The sequence below is a fragment of the Drosophila willistoni genome (assembly GCF_018902025.1).
Source record: "Drosophila willistoni isolate 14030-0811.24 chromosome XL unlocalized genomic scaffold, UCI_dwil_1.1 Seg141, whole genome shotgun sequence".
Classification (NCBI taxonomy): Eukaryota; Metazoa; Arthropoda; class Insecta; order Diptera; family Drosophilidae; genus Drosophila; species Drosophila willistoni.
The window spans coordinates 8,573,018-8,592,448 of record NW_025814052.1 but is presented as its reverse complement, the minus strand read 5'-3'; the positions used below and the strand labels follow the sequence as shown (position 1 = coordinate 8,592,448).

General features: G+C 35.6%; 1 protein-coding gene across 4 annotated transcripts; it reads left to right on the top strand.

The window, feature by feature from the left end:
* Positions 1-338: 338 nt before the first annotated feature.
* LOC6648884 (rab11 family-interacting protein 1) lies at positions 339-19,089 on the top strand. 4 transcript variants are annotated; one of them, XM_023178933.2, is made up of 7 exons: positions 339-940; positions 14,250-14,394; positions 14,465-16,329; positions 17,112-17,266; positions 17,335-17,495; positions 17,792-17,827; positions 18,356-19,089. In XM_023178933.2, the coding sequence occupies exons 1-7, from the start codon at positions 910-912 to the stop codon at positions 18,360-18,362; spliced, it is 2,400 nt and encodes a 799-aa protein (XP_023034701.1). In that variant the 5' UTR covers positions 339-909; the 3' UTR covers positions 18,363-19,089. The 4 variants fall into 4 exon arrangements, with proteins under 4 accessions (XP_023034701.1, XP_023034700.1, XP_023034702.1 ...); XM_023178932.2 differs by lacking the exon at positions 18,356-19,089 and adding an exon at positions 17,973-18,025; XM_023178934.2 differs by lacking the exon at positions 17,792-17,827.
* Positions 19,090-19,431: the final 342 nt, after the last annotated feature.

Sequence of the window (19,431 nt, the reverse complement as noted above, 5' to 3'; positions counted from 1 at the left end):
TTGTAGGAAATTCTAAAAATCAAATCAAAATTATTTCAATTTCCGAAATAGTGAGTTTACTGTCGACTATTGATATCGATCGCACGATGCATACAAAATTAATTCAGTAGTTTATATTTTCATATAATTATCCGAAAAATTAATTCCACGCTGCAAAAGTATATAAAAGATTAACAGTAAATATAAAATATTATTATAGATATTCTTAATTTGCATTTCCGAACATAAAATTGTTCGCTGGGTTGTTTTATTGTTGTTATTTTGCAGTGTTTTAGAGTTGGTAATCTATCGATAGTGGCACCACTCTATGGTGCCATCGTTGGAATTCCCATCTCTACAGTGTTGGTTTTCTTTTCAAGTTGGGAGGTTGTGCGGCCGTTCGTACGAAGGAATTGTTAAAGACGCATAGCGAAAGAAAGAAAAAAAGGAAAATCGAAACATTTTTGTTTTTTACTTGGATTGAAAATCAAAGGGAATTTTGTGTCTTTCGCGGTTTCTGTTTATTTACGGTACGGCACGCGATTTTCCATCTGTAACTTCCACCGCCAACGACTACTTTTTGTGCCTAGCCTTTCTAATAAATATTTTGTTTGTTTTTTGTTTGTAAGCGTTTGTGCGTACTCTATATATAATACATACATACACACATATATATTTTGCCCTTTAAACAACAAATAAAAAATTTTTACAATTTGAAAACAAAAACGGCGCGTGCAATTTTCGCGGTTGTATGCGTGCGTGCGTCTATGTTTGTGTCTGTGTGTGCGTGAAATGAAATAACGGCTCAGCAGGCTAAGGAATTTGTGGTCAAAAAAGAAGAAAGATAGAAATTCCAAAGAACTAACTATATTTTGGAACCCAAAAGAAGAGAAAGCAAACAGTAGAGGAAGAACCAGGCGAGAGAGCGACATGTGGAGTCCAACACATTGCAGTGTAACGGGTGAGTTTAAAACAAAACCCAACAAGAAAAAACACCCGTTAAATAAATCGCATTAAAAAAAATTAAACTTGTTTTCGGTCCCTATGTATGTGTGTGTGTGTGTGTGTGTGTGTGTTAAGCAGCTAGAGAGGGAAACACAGAGTTGTTGTTGTTATTTTTATTGCTGCTGTTTGTGTTTAGTTGGTGAAAATAACTTTATTCAAAATTTCACTTTTTTGTCTTCTTCGTTGTTTGTTTTCTTTGCGTCGCTTCTCCCTTCCTTTGCCCTTTGCTAGTTGTAGGTGGTCTAAAAGAAGATTACCATGAAATTACATTGGCCGCCAGCTGGCGCCAGGATGCGAAATTCAATGTGTGAATTGGATTTTATATTCCAATAAGCTGACATCCCTTTTTTCTATTATCTTCCTGTTCCATGCACAGTTATGTATGTGTACATAGAAATACATTTTCTACTGATAAGATAAAAGCTCACTTTTTTGTCGTTCTTTCTTATATGAACATACATACGTGTTTAGTCATCGGAAAGATGAAGAAGAAGAACAAAAATATATGTATTTCTCTTTCTGATGTTCCTTTTTCTTTTTTGCTATTTGCTAGTTTTGATTTTTTTTCTTTCTTTTGCATTCTTCTTCTTTGTAGTTGAGATTTATTTTGATTTCATAATTCGCATTCTTTAGCATACGTTGCCTTGCCTTTTTCCCTCTCTTTTTGCTTCTGTTTTTTTTTTGTCTGATTCTTGTTTATGGTTGAATGTCAATGAGAAATCAAAATTCTATCATAATACTGAGAGGCATAATAAGAGAGAGCGAGAAAAAGTCTCTCGCCGGAATTCGCTCTCTTAAAATTATGAAAACAAATAGCAAAATAATTAATTGAGTATATATATATGTATATAATAATATATAATCTGTTGCAAAAAAAAGAGAAACAAAAATGCTAACGAATAAAATAAATATATACATATATATGTATACATGTATGACTCATCGCAAAGCTGGTTTTTGCAATTGATTTGTTACTAACATTAAACTGTTTAAACCATTAGTTGTTACTTAGTTTTGGTCACCCTGCAAATTCTATTATTTTTTAGCCATAAGGGTCAATAATTAGTTATCAAATTTAAGTCGTTTATTAGTCTTGAATGAATCAGATATATTCATATAACCGCAATGACGAGAACCCACAGGAAGATGTAAAGGAAAAGGTTAAGCAATCAGATGTGTCATTGTGACCACCCACCACTCACTGAGTAGGATGGGTTAGTTCCTCTATAAACATTGTGGCGTTGCCCCTCCCATCAGCAATATGATTAAATAGTATTGGCAATAAATTTGATCATTAAAACGAATTTAAAGTCTGACACTGTTTTACCATGTACCAAGTGTAAAAACTATTTCAAAACACGATACACGGGCTAAAGTCTAGATCGTCTCTGGCGATCCATCCTTCTGCGTGTTTCATACATTTTGGTCACTTAAATGTTTCATTTCATTTTCTGGGAGAAGAAAAAAAACTTATTTTCCCATCACAATGTTATGCCTTTAGAGAACAAATCAAAAATCTAATCAGTGCAATGGAATAGAGGTCTCAACTGATTAGGTGAATTGATTGATTGATCTACGAATCGCTTGGATTGTTGTAATCGCTTGGTCTTATCTCTGTCTCACTTGGTTCACCTTTAATGTTCGCTTTATGAATTTACTCACTGGAAGAAATGTGAAAGACTTTAGGAATGGATTTCACTCATGTTTTTCCTTCGTTTGATCAAGTGTACCCACCTGCCCTCGCCCCCGCCCCACCCTCCGAGCAGTTCATGGTCCTGCATTAAACGGGGTTTACCCGTGCGTGATTTGTTTATATGTACATATATACGGTATGTATGTACTTATTGCTATAAAAAACAGACTCAGACAAATGACGTCAATTAATAAACAAATCATCATCATCCCAGTCATGGGGTGACTTTGTGTGTACGATTATTTTTCACTCTATTCTATTTACAACTTAAAAAATTCAATCCGAACCAAAAACCTCTCTCTGTATTATGTATTATTATTGTTATTGTTGTCGAAACTTGTGTCAATATTTGTCTGTGTCGAGATGTTGAGAGCGTACGCCAAAAACTTAAAAATGCAAACAAAATCAAATTTAGACAGCTGTTTATATCAAATTGCATAAAGAAAAGCACAAAGTAACAAAAAATTTGTTTAATTTACTTTGTAGAATTTGTGGAAGTTTGTTTCTCCTTTATCTACCATACATTAGATAATATTTTCGACACTCCCTTCAGAAATTAAATATATGAATTGCGTGCATTATTTTTAGTCATTTGATGTGGTTTTTTTCCATCATTTCTTGGGGAGTGCCTTACCTTATTAACTTAAAAAAAAAATACCCAAACTATTTCATTTCAGTTTGCTGTGAACTTTCCCTTTTCATTCTTTTGCAAGTACTTTTTCATATAAATTTCATATAAAATTCACACTCTAATCGTTTGAAGTCTATTCCGATCGAAATCTCAGAAATGGATGTTTCTCGATGCTTACCGATGTCTTTGTTGATGTCGAAGTTAAGCGGATGCATCGATGTTTTGGAAACACATCGGATCTATTTGTCATATATCATTGTGACGTTCTTCAAACAACCTTTTTAAGCGCATTTTTTCAAAATGACTACAAAGATTAGGCCAAGGGTTTTTCAGCGACTCCCAAAATGTTACCAGACGAAATAAGTAGACTATAGCCCGAATCAGCTAAACAGAATTTTGATTTGCAAGGTTTATATCCCAATTAGCAGATGGTGATATTAAATTGGTCAGATGTGTGTAACACAGAGAAGGAGACGTTTTCGACCACATAAAGTATATATGTATGTACATAGATATTCTTGATCAGCATGATAAGCTATGTCGATATAGCTGTGTCCATCTGTGCGTCCGTCCTTCGGTGCACTTCGTCAAGGTATTGTAATTGTATTTATGCTATTTATAGCCTGCGTGAGATAAAGTATGAAAATCGTGCCGATCTGCCCACTATATCTTTTAGTGCTATACGAAAATCAGCGAAGCAGTTGAGTCATTTTTATGAAATTTACTTATTAGATAGTTAATAATGTAAAAGATTATATCCCCAAATTTCTTCAAGATCGGATAAATAGAATACAAGGTATAAAAAATATAAATCGGCTTTGCTTAAACGCTGCCTACAGCGCGGCCAGCAGCCTGCTAAGTTATTCAGAGCACACACACATGCATACATATGTCATGTATTGACATCGATGTTCTATTGAAATTTATATCACTCGTAGCGCGATGTTTTGTTTTCTACCTTCAATTGACAAGTGTTCAAATTTTAAATACCAAAGCAATTTTCATTTTGAGATTTGTGTAAGAGACCTACATAGAGTCCTCCGGTAATCTTTCTCCCGTTTTCTGGCTACCTGCTGCGATTTTGAAATGCTTAAACATTTTAGTTATCGTAGAACGATTAAAATGGGCTTGTTTTATCGAAAGTATTTCTGTTTGAAATTGCACTTTTAAGTGCCGCAAGTTTTTCATTTCATTTGAGTCACGTTTGCTTTTAATTTTAAAGCCGAGCAACTAACTAATAAGTTTCGTAATGTACAAGTCTGAGAAAAATATGTTTGTTGTTCATAATAATGTGAGACGAATGCGTTTAAGACTTTTAAAGCGGAACCAAAAACTAAACTTCAGTTGCTCCTCCACCATCTCTTCGTCACCCTGTCTGATGTACTTATGTATGTACATACATATATACAATATAGTATTTCTTTTGATCTTATGGCCGGAAGGGGGGCGACTTTTTGTTAAGACAGAGAGAGAGAGGGACAGAGAAGGCGATTTCATCTACCCTATAAAGATATTATGTTTTCTAATTGTGTCAACTCTGTTGCCCTCCAGTCTAAAGTTTAATTTATGCATTTTTTGATGATGATGATGATCACCGCAAGTCACAAAAGTCACAAACTCAAAAACAAAAAGCAAACTGTTTATAATAATCATTTTGGACCTTATTAACCTGTCTAGTCTCCTGTGTATGTGTTTGTGTGTGTGTGTGTGTTTGCTTTGAAGTTCTACCAATTCTTTGTGACTTTTAGAGAAATGGAAAATCTGGTGCGATCATCATCATCATGATGATCATTACTTGTTGTTGACCGTTTGGTTTCAGAATTCTCCCGTTTTGTTTCTTTCTTTTTCTCTTTCTCTGCGAGTTCTCTGTGCGCCGTTTTATTGCGTGATCCGTTTTAATAATATCGCCGCGCGCTTTTTGCCGATGCACTCTTAACAGTTACGTTTCATTGCTCCCCGTCCGACCCATTTAAAATTGAAGAAACAGGTCTGATGATCGTACACACACACACATTCAGACACACACACACACACTCAGGCATTTTTCTCTGTTGCCATCTTAACGCAATTGATTACACACTTTACTTCAACATCCACTTTAGAGTTCCAGTTTGCAGTCGTCGTAGAGTTTCAACCCCTCCCCACCCCGCTCCCTGTGAGTAGGCCGGCCCCCCGTCTCGTACATTTTCGAGATTCTTTCAAATACCACGCCTTGCATAGAATTATTCCATTCCATTTGAAATTGTAATTTCCTTTCACATCACCTTAACTTATTTTCATTTCAAAATCTCTCGCACAAGCGCAAAAATTATTCAACTGAAGCGAAGAAGTAGACCCAAGTCTCTGGAGAGTCAACCGATACCTACATTTCCCCTCCATTCATATGCTTGAATGTACTTTAGAGTGTCTCTTAAACATTGGAGTTTTTTCTTTTGTTTGTTGGAAAAATAAAAAATCTTAATACTTGTCAGAATAATGCTTCGAGTTCCCAGGATCCCGATAGCATTTGGCCAAATCATCCATCTTTTAAAATATTCAACATTAATTTTATAAAAGGGCAGATGAAAAATTATTTGATGTTGATAAGATTTAAAGATTTATTTAGATTAGAGCACAAAGTTTAGTCGGTTTTACTTTAATTTGCATTAAATTGCGATACACATTGTTTTTGCTTCTTTGGAATTTTTCTAATTTTATAATCTTCTCTAAATGCATAGAATTTTGAAAAGAAAATGGAGTTGGAAGCAAGCTATGTATCATTATCCATTCGTCCATATGTATGTATGTGTTTTCATCTATTTCTCAATTCACCTCACGCATTTTATTTCAAGATTTCTTAGTTCTTTTTTGGCTTGTTCCCATTTTCTTCGTTTTGGTGCGTTCTTGAGGCTAAGGTAAGGTAAGGCAGGGCTGGGCAGGGCAGGGCGGGGATTGTATAGAGAAGGCGTGCCATAATGTCAGAGAGTCTGAGATATAAAACAGACGAAGCGATTGTTAGTTGCTGTGTCTCCCAAGAAATGGTGAGGCCAATGGCCAACGGCAAGCCAACAGCAGCGGTGGCTAACCATGCATGCTAATAAGAGGCAATTGCTCCCCAAAATCTCTCTGTTGATCTGCCTTGAGTACATGTACATACAATGTGTGTCTGTGTTTGTGTCTCTATATATAGTAGGAGAGAGACGACATGGCCATTACAATCAGGTGCAATTCAATGGGCAACTCTTGCCACATTCTGCTGCCGCTGCTCCTCTCCAAAAAATAAAGAAATCTCTCTATCATCACCTTTCATTACTAGTTCTCCATTAACATTCATCGAAACTTTAGTTTTCATCAAATGATTAAGAGAAATGGGTTCATCGATTAAAATTAAATTAATCAAGTTAACAGCGATTAGGTGTAGGGCATTATTAGGACCATCTATCCGTGTGCGTGTGTATGTGTGTGGGAGAAACTAGTTGGCATTAAATAACGTGCAGTATGCGATCCTCAAGGAAAGTCCCTGAGAAATGTGTAAAGGGGTGTCTCCTAACTCTAAGAAAAAAGCGTGCCTAACTAAAAGTCTTCCCCATTAGTTTACCTAACTTAAATGTTCTACTTTGCTCAATTTTTCTTTTTGTTCAATCGCTTCTTTATCCTAATTTTTTCTTGCTAGAGATGTAATTATGAACATAAATCTCAGAATGTCGATTAAACACTCTGACAATGATAGAAACCATTTACCCTTAAATGAGAAGAATATAATTCTGATTTCTTTGTCGTGATGACTTTTAAGGTATATTTTCATACATTTTAGTTTAAACATTAAATAAACTGAACACTAAAGTGATTAATTCTGTATAAATATGTTCAAGAGATAAATCTTATAGCAACTGAAAACTACAAGTTATACGAAATGATAGAGTTGTGTCAAAAGTTTATCAAGCGATTTTCACGTAACCGAATACTTCACTTAAATATACATATATATATGGTAAAAGTCGAGAAGGATTACTTGAAGTTTTTGAAAGGGCGTCGGCAACACATTACTAACTAGATGGGTAGGGCGGGGATGGGGCAGTGGGTGAATGGTTGTTAGGGGGATGTTCCCTGGTGCACAATGAAAACGGAAATCGTAGAGGGAAAGGCGAAAACGACGAAATGTCAACTGAGAAATGATTTCATTGAAATTAATTAACCCAAAAGTTGACCTCCAACCGGTTAGTAGTCTGTCTCTCTCGCTCTCTAGCTATCTGTCTCCGTCTCAGTCTACTCGTCTCTCGGAAAGGCCAAACAAAACCCACCCATTGTTGACTTTTGGGGTCGCATCGCAAATAAAGGTGCAGCAGCGGCGCATTCATTTTTTTCGCGTGTGTGTGTAAATGTGTGTGTGTTGAGGGTGTTTGTGTGTGTGGAAACTAAACCAGCCATGTGAAGCATTTCAAATTAAATTGACAATCAAATATTAAAAAAAAAAACAACACCAAACAACAAAAAACGCGAGCGGCATTTAGTCAAGTTGTAGATCCTATATAGAATTGTAGCTGAAAACAACTGCAGCAAATCCCTTAAGATTTCTCTACTTTACCCTCTGATAACTGCTTTGGAGCAATGACTCATTTATACATATAATAAAAAAATGTGTATATCATCATCATATCATATCAGTTGGTAAAAAAAAAGATTCCATTGCAATGAGTAATATGAATTCCAAGCCCATTTCGTATCAATGTTTGGCGATGAAGCAAATGACAAGAACAATTATCACCGGTTTAAGTAACATTAGGTAAGATTTACTATATCGAATCAAAAGCAAGGTCTGCAAAACGACTTGAAAACTCGAACGCATTTTGTAAACAAAATGTTCTCTAAACGAAAAATAATGAAATAGCAATGAAATTAAAAATTCTAAGGAACCTCGGAGGAAATGAAGCGAAATAGTGACCAAAAAAGAACAGTTGGAAGAGAACAACATATTCAGTGGCTCAGTTAAGTGAACAACTCTGTATCGTTCACTCATTCATGAGCAACCCAAGTTTTTCATATTTATTCTTCATGGGGGAAAAATAAGGAAATAATCCTCAATCAAAATCAATTTTTTTACTGCCTAAACTATAGTTTCGTTGTACAAGAACAATTTCCTCTCTTAAAATGTCAAAAAGCTAGATCCAGATTCAGGCTTACAAAAGGATCTTTCTTCGACGAAAACCGTTTTTTCAAACCCCTGCTTAGACCATTTGGGTTTATCTTACTGCGATTTACCGTTACTATTGAGAGTTTACGCGGATCTGTCTCTTAATTTTGTACTATCGATTATTTTGCCAACTAATATCGATGGGTTGCCATCGCCTTTTTATCTTTTTCTATCTGGAGTCTATTGTATCAGCAGATGCTCTTATGAATGGGTGTGGGTGTCTGTATAGGGTATCTTGGTAGTCTGGTAGTCGATGGGTCTAGATATAAACATTAATAGCGTGAGTGATGTTGCAAAACTTAATCGATTAATAAAAAAGTGAGAGAAGAATTTTACAATTCCGTTTTGTTTTATTTATTTATTTTTTTTGTTTGTTTTTGTTAAATAATAACAAAATAAAAAAACAAATTATTGCAAAAAAATTTGCCTCTTTCTATCGTTAGTTTTACGTAATTTGCAAATGAAAAAATTTCATAATGATTAAGAAAAAACAAAAAAAAAAAAATACAACAAACAGAAAACAAGTAAAATTTAATTAAAGTGAAAAGTGTTAGGTTGTTGTTGCTCGTTGCATGAGAAAATGGTGAAAATTGAAAGAGAAAACGATGAAAATATTTTCGATCTGCCATCGCCGCCTTTGCTGCTGGACGCTGCTGCTGCTGATTTGGTGGGTGGTGGTGGCCAACGCCTTCTCCTCCCTCCCTCCTTTCCTTCTCCCTTCCTTCTGTAACAATTATTATCGCATTAACAGTTTTTTGTTTTCTTCCGTTTCTCTTCTCGCCATAAACATTATAACTTAAGCCAATTTGGCAAGTGTTTTTATGCAATTGAGGTTAAAGGCAATCTCTTAACAACAACAACAGCAACAACAACGAAGAAGCAGAAGAAAGATGACGAAAGAAGAGAAAACCCGTAAGTTTTAAGTGAGACACAAGAAGAAAGAAAGAAATGTATTCAAATGTCTTTCCTTTTTGCCCCCTCCAATTTGAATTCCAATACCGAGTCAATAATAATAGTAAGAAAAACAACAACAACACCTAAATGTGCAAAAGACTAATGGATGGATATACATATGATAATGACCAAGACCACCAGACTATAATGATGAGAAAGGGGAGGGGGTTGGTAGACCTTGCCAAAATAGAAAATGCTAAATGGCAAATGGGCAAATGTATTTATATGGCTAACAGCGCCAAAAAGCCGCAACCATTTAAAGAAAAGATGGGGCAAAGAGGAGAGTGACTGAAAGAGAAACAGAATTGAACGAGTGGGAGGTGTAACAGGGGCGAGCGGCAACCTACCAACCGACCGACCGACCGACATACCAGCTGACCAACCGTTAAGTTGGTCTGCTTTTTATGGCCAACATCAGCAACTCAATTCGCCTTAGCGGAACATTCGAAACGCCAAATTGTTCGGCAGTAAACAAATTTGGTTACGCGCAAAGTCTGGCTCAAATGCCTGCGAAATCGGATTTAACTTTGTCATAAATACCTGGATTCTATCTATATAAGCCAAGACAATAATTCCCAGACGTATGTTGAGAGGGAATATCTGAATCCAAAATCCTTTAAGCCCAAAGTCTCAAGAAAATGTATTTCTAGAATGAAATTATGATTACTAACGTTTTCAGAATCTATTGAAAGCTCAATTCATCAGAAAAAAGTCATGATAACTATCGATGGCTTATGCTTAATCGAAATCTGTATAAAAACCATTTCAAGTTTAAATTGGCTTAAGGCATGGATGTGTCTAATATCCTTCAAATCAAGACACTTCTTTCTCAAAATGAGCTAATACAATATCGACGATTTTCTTAAAAAAATCGATAAATATGAAACAGAGCGATTTTCTATGCCGCAATGACGTAAATCCATTGAACTCAGCATTATAGACGATATAGCCAACTGTCCGAAATCACGAAAAAATGTCTTTAATTTCATTTTCACTTTGGCATTTCTATTTTCGAATTTTTCATGTGCGCCAGTATTATTGCTAGTCTTTCTGAGTCACGGGACGGGCATCCCGAGTTATCGTCAAATGAGCATGATAAAAGAAAGGAAACAAAACAGAAAAAAAACCCAAAACCAAAACGCAAAAACGACAAAAGCGACAAATTGTTTGCACTTTTCACATTTCAATTGAGGAGGTTTTTAGTTGTTGTTGTTATTATTGTAGCGATGACAACAAGCAAGCAACGACTAACCGATTCAACCAACCAACCTACTAAGGTTGGCGTCATCCCAATGACAAAACGCGGCGAAAGATAAAAAAATGCCAACCACACAGCCAACCCGCCGCCCACGCCAACAGAAAACACGACAAATAATGCCCCACAAATAATAATTGAAGAGGAGAAACTACAAGCAGAGAGACCTACATTTCGGTTATAGCGAAATTGTTGTTAAAGAGTTGCTAAACTTTACCAAAAATTATGAGCAATATCCAATGAAGAATCAATTTGACTTATATATTTGAAACAAGTTGAATGAAAACCTTTAGAAAATCGTGCCTTACTTTTTTCCCTTCATCGAGTTGTAGTTCCCAACTAGTTTTAGCGTAGTAAAGTAACGACTTTGTGGCATCAAAATTATTGAATGTGGGTTATAAAATAATAAGTCAAAAACATAAAATCAAACATTTTCGCAACAGGTTTTAATGCAAATATTTAACAAATATATTTTCATATTAAATTTTAGCCAAAAAAATTGCTAGTAATGTTTTTGAGACAACAAAATAATAAATGAGTTTCTTTAAAAACACTTGAAATATCTATTTTAGAAAAAAAAACCCGGAAGAATCCAGACTCCCCGGTAGGTCACTAAATTATCGATATTTCGAATCATAAAAAACAATTTCGTAGAGTCGAAAACATTGCCTTATAAAAAAACGAATTATCTTCCAAAGTATTTCAAACTTTAATAAACCCATCTGGGACGATATTCTTACATATATTTCAAAGCATAATTTAAACTCAAAAAAATCGAAAAAATTTTGCTTTCCAAAAAGATCCCCTTAATATTATCTAGAGTTGTCCGTGGTAAATTATAATACTTGCATTTTTTCAATACTTTTCTGGTTTTAAAATTAATAATTTTTAGTCTCTTAAACTTATTTTAAAGTGACCTTCTAAGGCAATGATAATAAAAATAGAAACAAGTAATTTGCAGCTATCTATGAAATGTCTTTTTTAAACAGTTTTTTTCTCAAAGACGCATTTTCAATTTCAAGTTAATATTGTAGAGATTGTAGGTATATACATACAGACTAGAACTAAGACTGTTCAAGCTGCATTTTACCAACGCAGAGAATAATGTTTTCGGTTTGTGCAGTCAAATAAAAAAAAACCAAAATTCAAACTAATCATTTATTTTATATCGTTGATCGTTAGAAAAATTGACTTATTGGCAGCAACAAAACGACAATTTTTTGTTGCCTAAAAAGTTGATTTTTTTTTGTAACTCAAGCTATTTAGTTAAAAATATGCATATTTTTTAAAGTTCCTAGTCTACTGCATGGGAAAAACCTTTCTAGTTAATTACAAATTTGTAATTTTGTAGTTTCAGCTGGTTTGAATCGTAGCAAATTTTTAAATTAAAAAATTATATAATATATGTAGATTATTAAATATGAGGAAACTTGACAAATTAAATGCTGAACCTACTAAACAATAGAGCTTCAGAGTTGGCAAGTGTTTTGGCCATGTTTTATATTACTTTTTGTTTGGTACAAGTAGACGAGACGAAAATTTTCCAAATGTCTCATGAGTGTAACTCCTTATTTAAAAGCAATTCTTGAAAAAGGCGCAAAGTGTTTGTGTTCAAATCGTTATAGAACTTGAATTATCACTGGAATTCTAAGCAAGCTAGTGTCAGATTATCGAAAGGTGATTAAGGGCTCTCTAACGCTTTTCCTTATGGTCCCACTTAAGTTAAAAAAGTTAGTTTTAGTTAAAAAACTTTTCAAACTAGATAGAGACCAAAGAAATGTGAATATCATTCTCCTCTGAACTTTTGGTATTCTTATGCATATATGTAACTGGATAAATGGAACTTATTTCAAATACAATGATGGGATCATTGAAAATATTAAAATATTTATGCAGTGAGTTTTCGGTTTGTGGTTTTTATCCATCGTCAGCAGCAGCCACAAATCGCAAAGTGCCGGATGCTCTTCTTCTTCTTTTGCTTCTTGTCCGGGTTACTCTTCGAGGTCATGAGTGAAACTCTAATGGTTTGTGTTGCCTTTTGTTTTTCGCTCGTCTTCTTCTTCTTTGTTTTAAATGTGAGTCACTCGTGCGACGAATGTTTTATTAATTTTTTTAAGTTTTGTATTACACTTCGCATAGGCGAAACGGCAGAGCAAAGAGTAAAGTGCGGGAGGGAGGGAAATGAAATGTTTGGTGGGGTCGGATGGTTGGTTGGTTGGGTGTTCTGTTGACACAGCTGCCGGAAATGGCAACCGAAAACATCGTCGTCTCAAATCAAAATTACTTAATTAAGTCATTCGCCCATAGCCAATGTTTTTTATTTTACAAAAAACAACAGCAAGAAAGAAACAAACAAAAATATATGAAAGTGGCAAATGGGAATGAACTTCTTTTTTTATTGTGCTTCTTTTGTGTTCGTTGAAACTTTGTAATATTTTTAGAACTGTTGCAAAATAGGTAAAAAAAAAATAGTCAAACATGTGTAAAAACCCTTGAGTAAAGCCAATATAAATGATCTTACACTTAATTTTAATTAACCTTTAAATGCATTTCGTTGACTTTTGGCAATTAAGTCTTTATAACGCTTTTACTTATACATATGCATATGGGATCAATGAATCGCCTTGCCATTCGGGAACCAAACCTACTGAAATTTTTGTCCGCTTAATCATAGAATGAAATGTTTAAAACATATCGAAACTTCTTGAAATTGAAGTCGTTCCTCGCATTTAAGCCGGCTCAAGATCAATCTTCAAAAGAAGTTTATTTCAATGGCAGCACAAAAAACAGTGAGCAGATTGTCTTGAACCATCATCTATTATCATCATCAGCATCAGACCTTGATTAAGAACTCCAGAATTGCAATGTCCATACCATGTCTGCGAGGCTAAAACGAGTTGGGAATTGGAACTAAATGGAGCGAAAAAAGATTGACAAACCCCTGCATACCCCTAGGCGCCACGAAATTTGATATCTGCGATAACACAGATGTGTTTTCTTCAATAAACGCGCGTTAACACTCTGTAAGGGGTATTCACGCGATTTCAGTGATTTTAGTTGCCAGCTACCCGACTTGAACCCTTACTTATAACCTCCTAATTTTTATTATTATTTGCATTGTATTGCATTATTATTTTGATTGACAATCAAATAAATCACCAAAGTCATGCACTTCAGGGTTAAATTTATTTAAAAAATATTTTTTCTAAGAGTGAGCTCAATGACGATTGATCGTTGACTTGCTTTGAAACGATCGAAGATCTTATTATTCGACTGCCTTTGACTAGGTATATTCGGTCCAAAGAGGGAATAATGGAATAACAAAACTTAAAAAATATACTAAACTTGATTATATGTAAATCGTGTGAAATTCCCTGTTCAACTGATTAACTTGTCGAACTTTTGAAAATGAAATTCCCTTAATCTGCAATCGCAAGGGAATAAGGGAATAAAGGGAACCATTTTGGTCAATTTTCGCATTAGACTTAAGCTGAATGATTGAATTTTAATTTCATTATCTTAATGCTTCATTATCTTTGCATTTTATTTTCATTTATTGCAGTTCAGCGAGCGCGCGGATTGCTAACCAAAGGCAAAAATGGCACCAACAATTGCTTTGTTACCATTGCCCTGGGCAAAGAGAAATATCAAACATCGGTTAAGGACAAGGCCGAGCCGACTGTTAACTGGAATGAGGAATGCGAATTGTTAGTATGAAATACAAATTTTATATTAATTTGTTTTATTTTTTATTCATTATTTATTTGTTTTGTACAGAAAAATACCGGATCAGGGAAATCGAGCTGAATTAACATTGACATGTCTGCATCGCAATAATCTGGGCATTGATGAGTTTCTTGGCCAGGCCACATTGCCATTAAACGAAATGGATGTCTATGATCGACCCAGGGCCAAATGGTTTAAGCTGGAAAGTAAACCAGGCAAAGAGAAAAAGAACAAAGAGCGCGGCGAATTGGAAGTTCGTATTGCGTTTGTTGTCAAATCGGGCTCGTTGAACGATGTCTCCAAAACTGGGCACAAATCATCAATTGGCCAACTAGCAAGCTCTGTGGGCGGCAGTCTCTTTTCCATTGGCAAGGGCGAGAAACGGAAGAGCATTAAAAAGTTTGCCGGCTCGATATTGCATATCAAAGGGAAAAAGAAACATCCGTCGGATGGCGGTGATGATAATAGTTCGTTTAGTGGTTCATTCGCTAGCCTGGGCACACCCACCAGTTCGACGGGTGGCCGGAGGCGTGGTCAGGGCCAGCGTGCCGGCGAAGCTGATCCGGGTGTCATCAGTGAGGATGAAGATGAATTTGTCTTTGATAATTTATCGCACAAAAGTTCAGGTAGTTCTCTAAATATACAAAGAAATAGTGGAGGAGGAGGCTTACAGGCGCCATTGGCCAATTTTGCACCAAGAAATCCATCGCCATTGCTAAATAATGGAGGAGGAGGAACAGCAGCCGCAGCCGCAGCCAAAATGAATGGAGGTAAGCCGGATGCAAGGACTTTGCATGATGACGATGAGGCCAAAATGCAGCTTGATAATGTAAAGGAGATGGCACAGCTTGAGCTAGACTTCAGTGTACGGGCACAACACCCACAGTCGCAGCAGACGCCATCGCCACCGCAGCCGTCGCCTCCCTCAAAGCCGCCTAGGCAAAAGGAAGAGCAGCTGCCGCTACCACCGACGCCGCCGTCACCTTCGCCACCAAAGCACAAAGAGGAACCACAGCAGCAGCAGCAGCAGCAGCAAACTAACGATGAATGGGCCAGCAAATTGTATTTAGATTTGGATGCTCGCAATAGTGATTCTCTTAAACGACGTAGCTGGGAGAGTCGTGTGCCTTTGCCCGCAACAATTGAAGAGGCACCAACAAAAACTAGATTATCCACTTCCTCCGTCACCTCAGCATCGACAACATCAACATCATCATCATCATCAAGCTCTGAGGCTGAAGAAGAAGAAGCTCCAAGAGGGCCACCGCCGCCAGTGCCGGCACCAACAATCACCACATCGCTCTTCTCACCCGTTGTGGAGCAACGTAATTTCGAGGATCTAAATTCCAGTTTTGCCCAATTTGAGCTTAGGAATAGCACAGCCATTTACGGCGATGACAATGACACTGACGAGGAGCAACGCAGGGAGACGGAGCAACCAATGCCGAAACCCCAACCTCGAGCTCTCTCTAACCAGCAACTGTCGCAGCAACAAAAGGCTGAGGAGGATGAGAAAACTGAACGAGAAGCTCGCCGCCTGCGAGAAGCTGAAGATGCCCGCCTCGAGGAGGAGTTGCGTCTGAATGAGCAAAGACTACGTGATGAGGAAGATGCCCTACAGCGTGAGCTCGAAGAGCAAAAGAGTATCAAACGTCGCCAAGAGGATCAAAGACTTCTTAGCTTTGCCAAACAGCAGCAACAACAACAACAACAGCAACAGCAACAACAACAGCAACAGCAACAACAACAGCAACAACAGCTTATTGGCCAGCCCATTGAAAACTCACAACTGGAAGCCAATTTCATTCTCACACCGGAGCAATCACCCAAAGAGGAACTGGGTGGTGGCCTTGCGGCCAATGGACGTGGCGAGAAACAGCAGCGATTGGGAAAATTCAAATATGGGCACAAGCGAGGTGAGCAGCGGCAGGAAAAGTGGAAGAGGGAGGCGCTTCTGGCTGGCGGATCTGCAACAACAATAACAGAAAATTTTACAATAGCAATAGCACATTTAGAAGAAGAATGAGGAATAATATCAAAAATCCTCCCAACTCCTCCTCCCCCACCTTCCGACCTAAATCACTTTTTACCATACATGAAAAATCAATCCATGTATTCGCAATTTCAAACTAGTTTCCTTACCCACCCTCCATATACTCTCTGTCTCTTAGTCCTTTAAGCTGTTCCCATCTCTTATCTCGTTTGGCATTGTCGTCTGTCTAATCATATATACCTATATATAGATATATCATCAATTCCATCATATCCTGTACCTCACATGTTACGTTATCGTACTTGATTTTTTTTTTTTTTTTTTTAAATTTCTTATTTATTTTGCAAAAAGGAGTAATGAAAAGAACATGTTTTGTTGTGCATCCGCCAGCGGAACTAGTTTCAAATCCATATTGTTTTCAATCTAATTTCGTTTGCTTTTTCAACTTTTCGTTTGAAAAGATTTCGAAAATGAACCTGTTTCATGGATATACCTAGTTTTTTTTTTTTTCTAGAAGATGTCCTTTTAGTCATAATGTGTTTAATTTTTTTTTTCATTATTGTGTTACGCATTAACTCAGTTTCATTTTGCCACATACTTGCGTGTTTTTTGCATATGCGCCGGAACTAGTTTTGAAATAATAATTACTTGAAGGAAGAATTCTTGGCTCAACAATAATTTATCGTGTTTCTTTCTGCTTTATAGATAAACATAATAATGATAGTGAAAGCAATTCACCCAGTCCCAAGTCAACAGAACGCATTATCATTGGCCACGAGAAATCTGGAGGTTCACATGCCGAACGACGATCGGAGATCTCTGCCCAATTAGCCAAAAAATATGAAGGCAAATCGCGAGAGGTAAGCAAAAAACAAGCCTTATTATCCCATCTTACATTGTGTTACATTTTTATGATTGTTAATCACAGGAGCTGATGCTGATTGCGAATGGAATGGAGAACGAGGCTCTGTTGCAGCGACAGCGAGTCAAGGAGCTAGAGGATTATCTGGATAATCTATTATTGCGTGTTATGGAAACACATCCGAAAATACTGCAAAACCCTTATTCACGTACCACATCGGCCAAGAGGTGAGTGAGCAGGCAATGGAGATGAAATATTTCATCAATTCTCTCTCATTTCCGCCCAAGAATTTGTTGGCATATATCAATAATTCTAGCGAGAATATTGCAATGTTTTTTCTGTGTTTTTTTTTCTTTGTTTTTTTTTTTATGTTGTATATTAGCTTGCTTTTCACACGCATGTTTAAAGTGTAACTAACATTTTTAATTGTTTAGTTTATGTTAAGATTGTTTGTTTGTGCATTTTACTTATTTATACTTATCAAATTGCATTTCTATTATGTATGTATTTTCTCTTTATTTAGTTATAAAAATTACATCAATATGAATGACTTTTTAAAGTAAGTATAAACTGTAAATTTGTAAAACAAAAAGACAAAAAGAAAAAAAAAAACAAAAACAAACACAAAACAAAAAGAAAAGCACTCAAACAATTAACCCCCAAAAAACAACAACAACAACATCTACCGCCACAACAACCACTAGAAGACGATAATAATCAAGGATATGATGATGATGATGATGATGTTGATGATGAACAAGATGAATATAACAAAAATATAATGGCAAAATATACAAAAATCAAGAATCAAAAGTAAGAGAAGAATGAAAATTGTTGTCGTCCTCTCTCTCACTCACTCACTCACTTTCTCTATCGCTCTCGCTATCGTTTTCCATCTATCGATCCTTTCTACCCGTCTAATAACCAATCACCATTCCATGCATTCTTTTTAGACTAGGCATCTTTATTATATACATATTTATATATCTGTGTGTTGTTTTTATTGCATGAAAACTGTTTTCTTTCCGATGATTGACACCTTGAAAAATTTAAAACCTTATTAATTTGCCCATTTTTCTTCTTGCAGCGGCTAATGAAGAAATCTGCAGGAACAGGATACCGTAATTAGGAATCCAAAAAAAAAAAACAAACACCAAGTTGCCTTTTATTGCGAAACAGCAACCGAAACAATAAAGTGCTTTCTTCTTCTTTCTATTTTTTTTTGGTTTGTTAAGGATCTTAAGCAAAAAAAAGAAAAAAAAAAACACAAAACTACAAGAAATTATACAAAAATGAAACATCTATTTAGTCGCTAAGCAAAATTATTAATTGTATCAAAATGAAACTAAAAACAAAAAAAAAAAAAATGAAAGAAAAATCCTAAACAACATTTATATTGTAATGTAAAATTGATATTCTCTGTTTTAGATTATTTAATTATTGTAAACAAAACGAAAAACAATTTGCTAGACAATTGATTGAAATTATTGAAAAGTATTTACCCAATTTGAATTCCCCCGACACACACATACATATATATAAATACATGCATATGTATGTTTGTGTTTTTTGCCCCTCTTTTTATTTGTGCGTTAAGTTTTTACATCATTTTCGTAATATATATATTTTTTTTTAATTTATTTATGTCCTAGTTTTGTAAGTTGAAAAAATTATGATGATGAAAAAGAGAGAAAAAAAAAACAAGAAAATAATGTCGATAAAAAATGATTTATACTTATATATATTTATATTTATACCTGTATTTGGATAAACCGTTTAAACGAAACAATAAAACAGTAAACACACACATTTTTAATACAATTTATAGCCTTTGGTTTGTTCAATTTGTCGAAATCGGCATTAGAATGGAATGTATCTATGACGTACAGTTGCGATAATAAAAATAGCACCACTTTAGCATTTATCGTAAAAAAACGATATGTAGGTAACGAAAACTAAAGCAATAATCACACATTTTTTAATGCAGGTGCAAATGAAGGTGTTCTTGTGAATTAATTGCGCAGAATGTAATTAATTGTAATTCTCAAAAAAAATTTTATTTGAAAGGTACATTTTCGTATTTTTTGTTAATATTCTTAAATCAATAAACAATGTCACCCCCGACCTGGATTCCACAGTGCAGACTCGTCACCCAAAATGGAG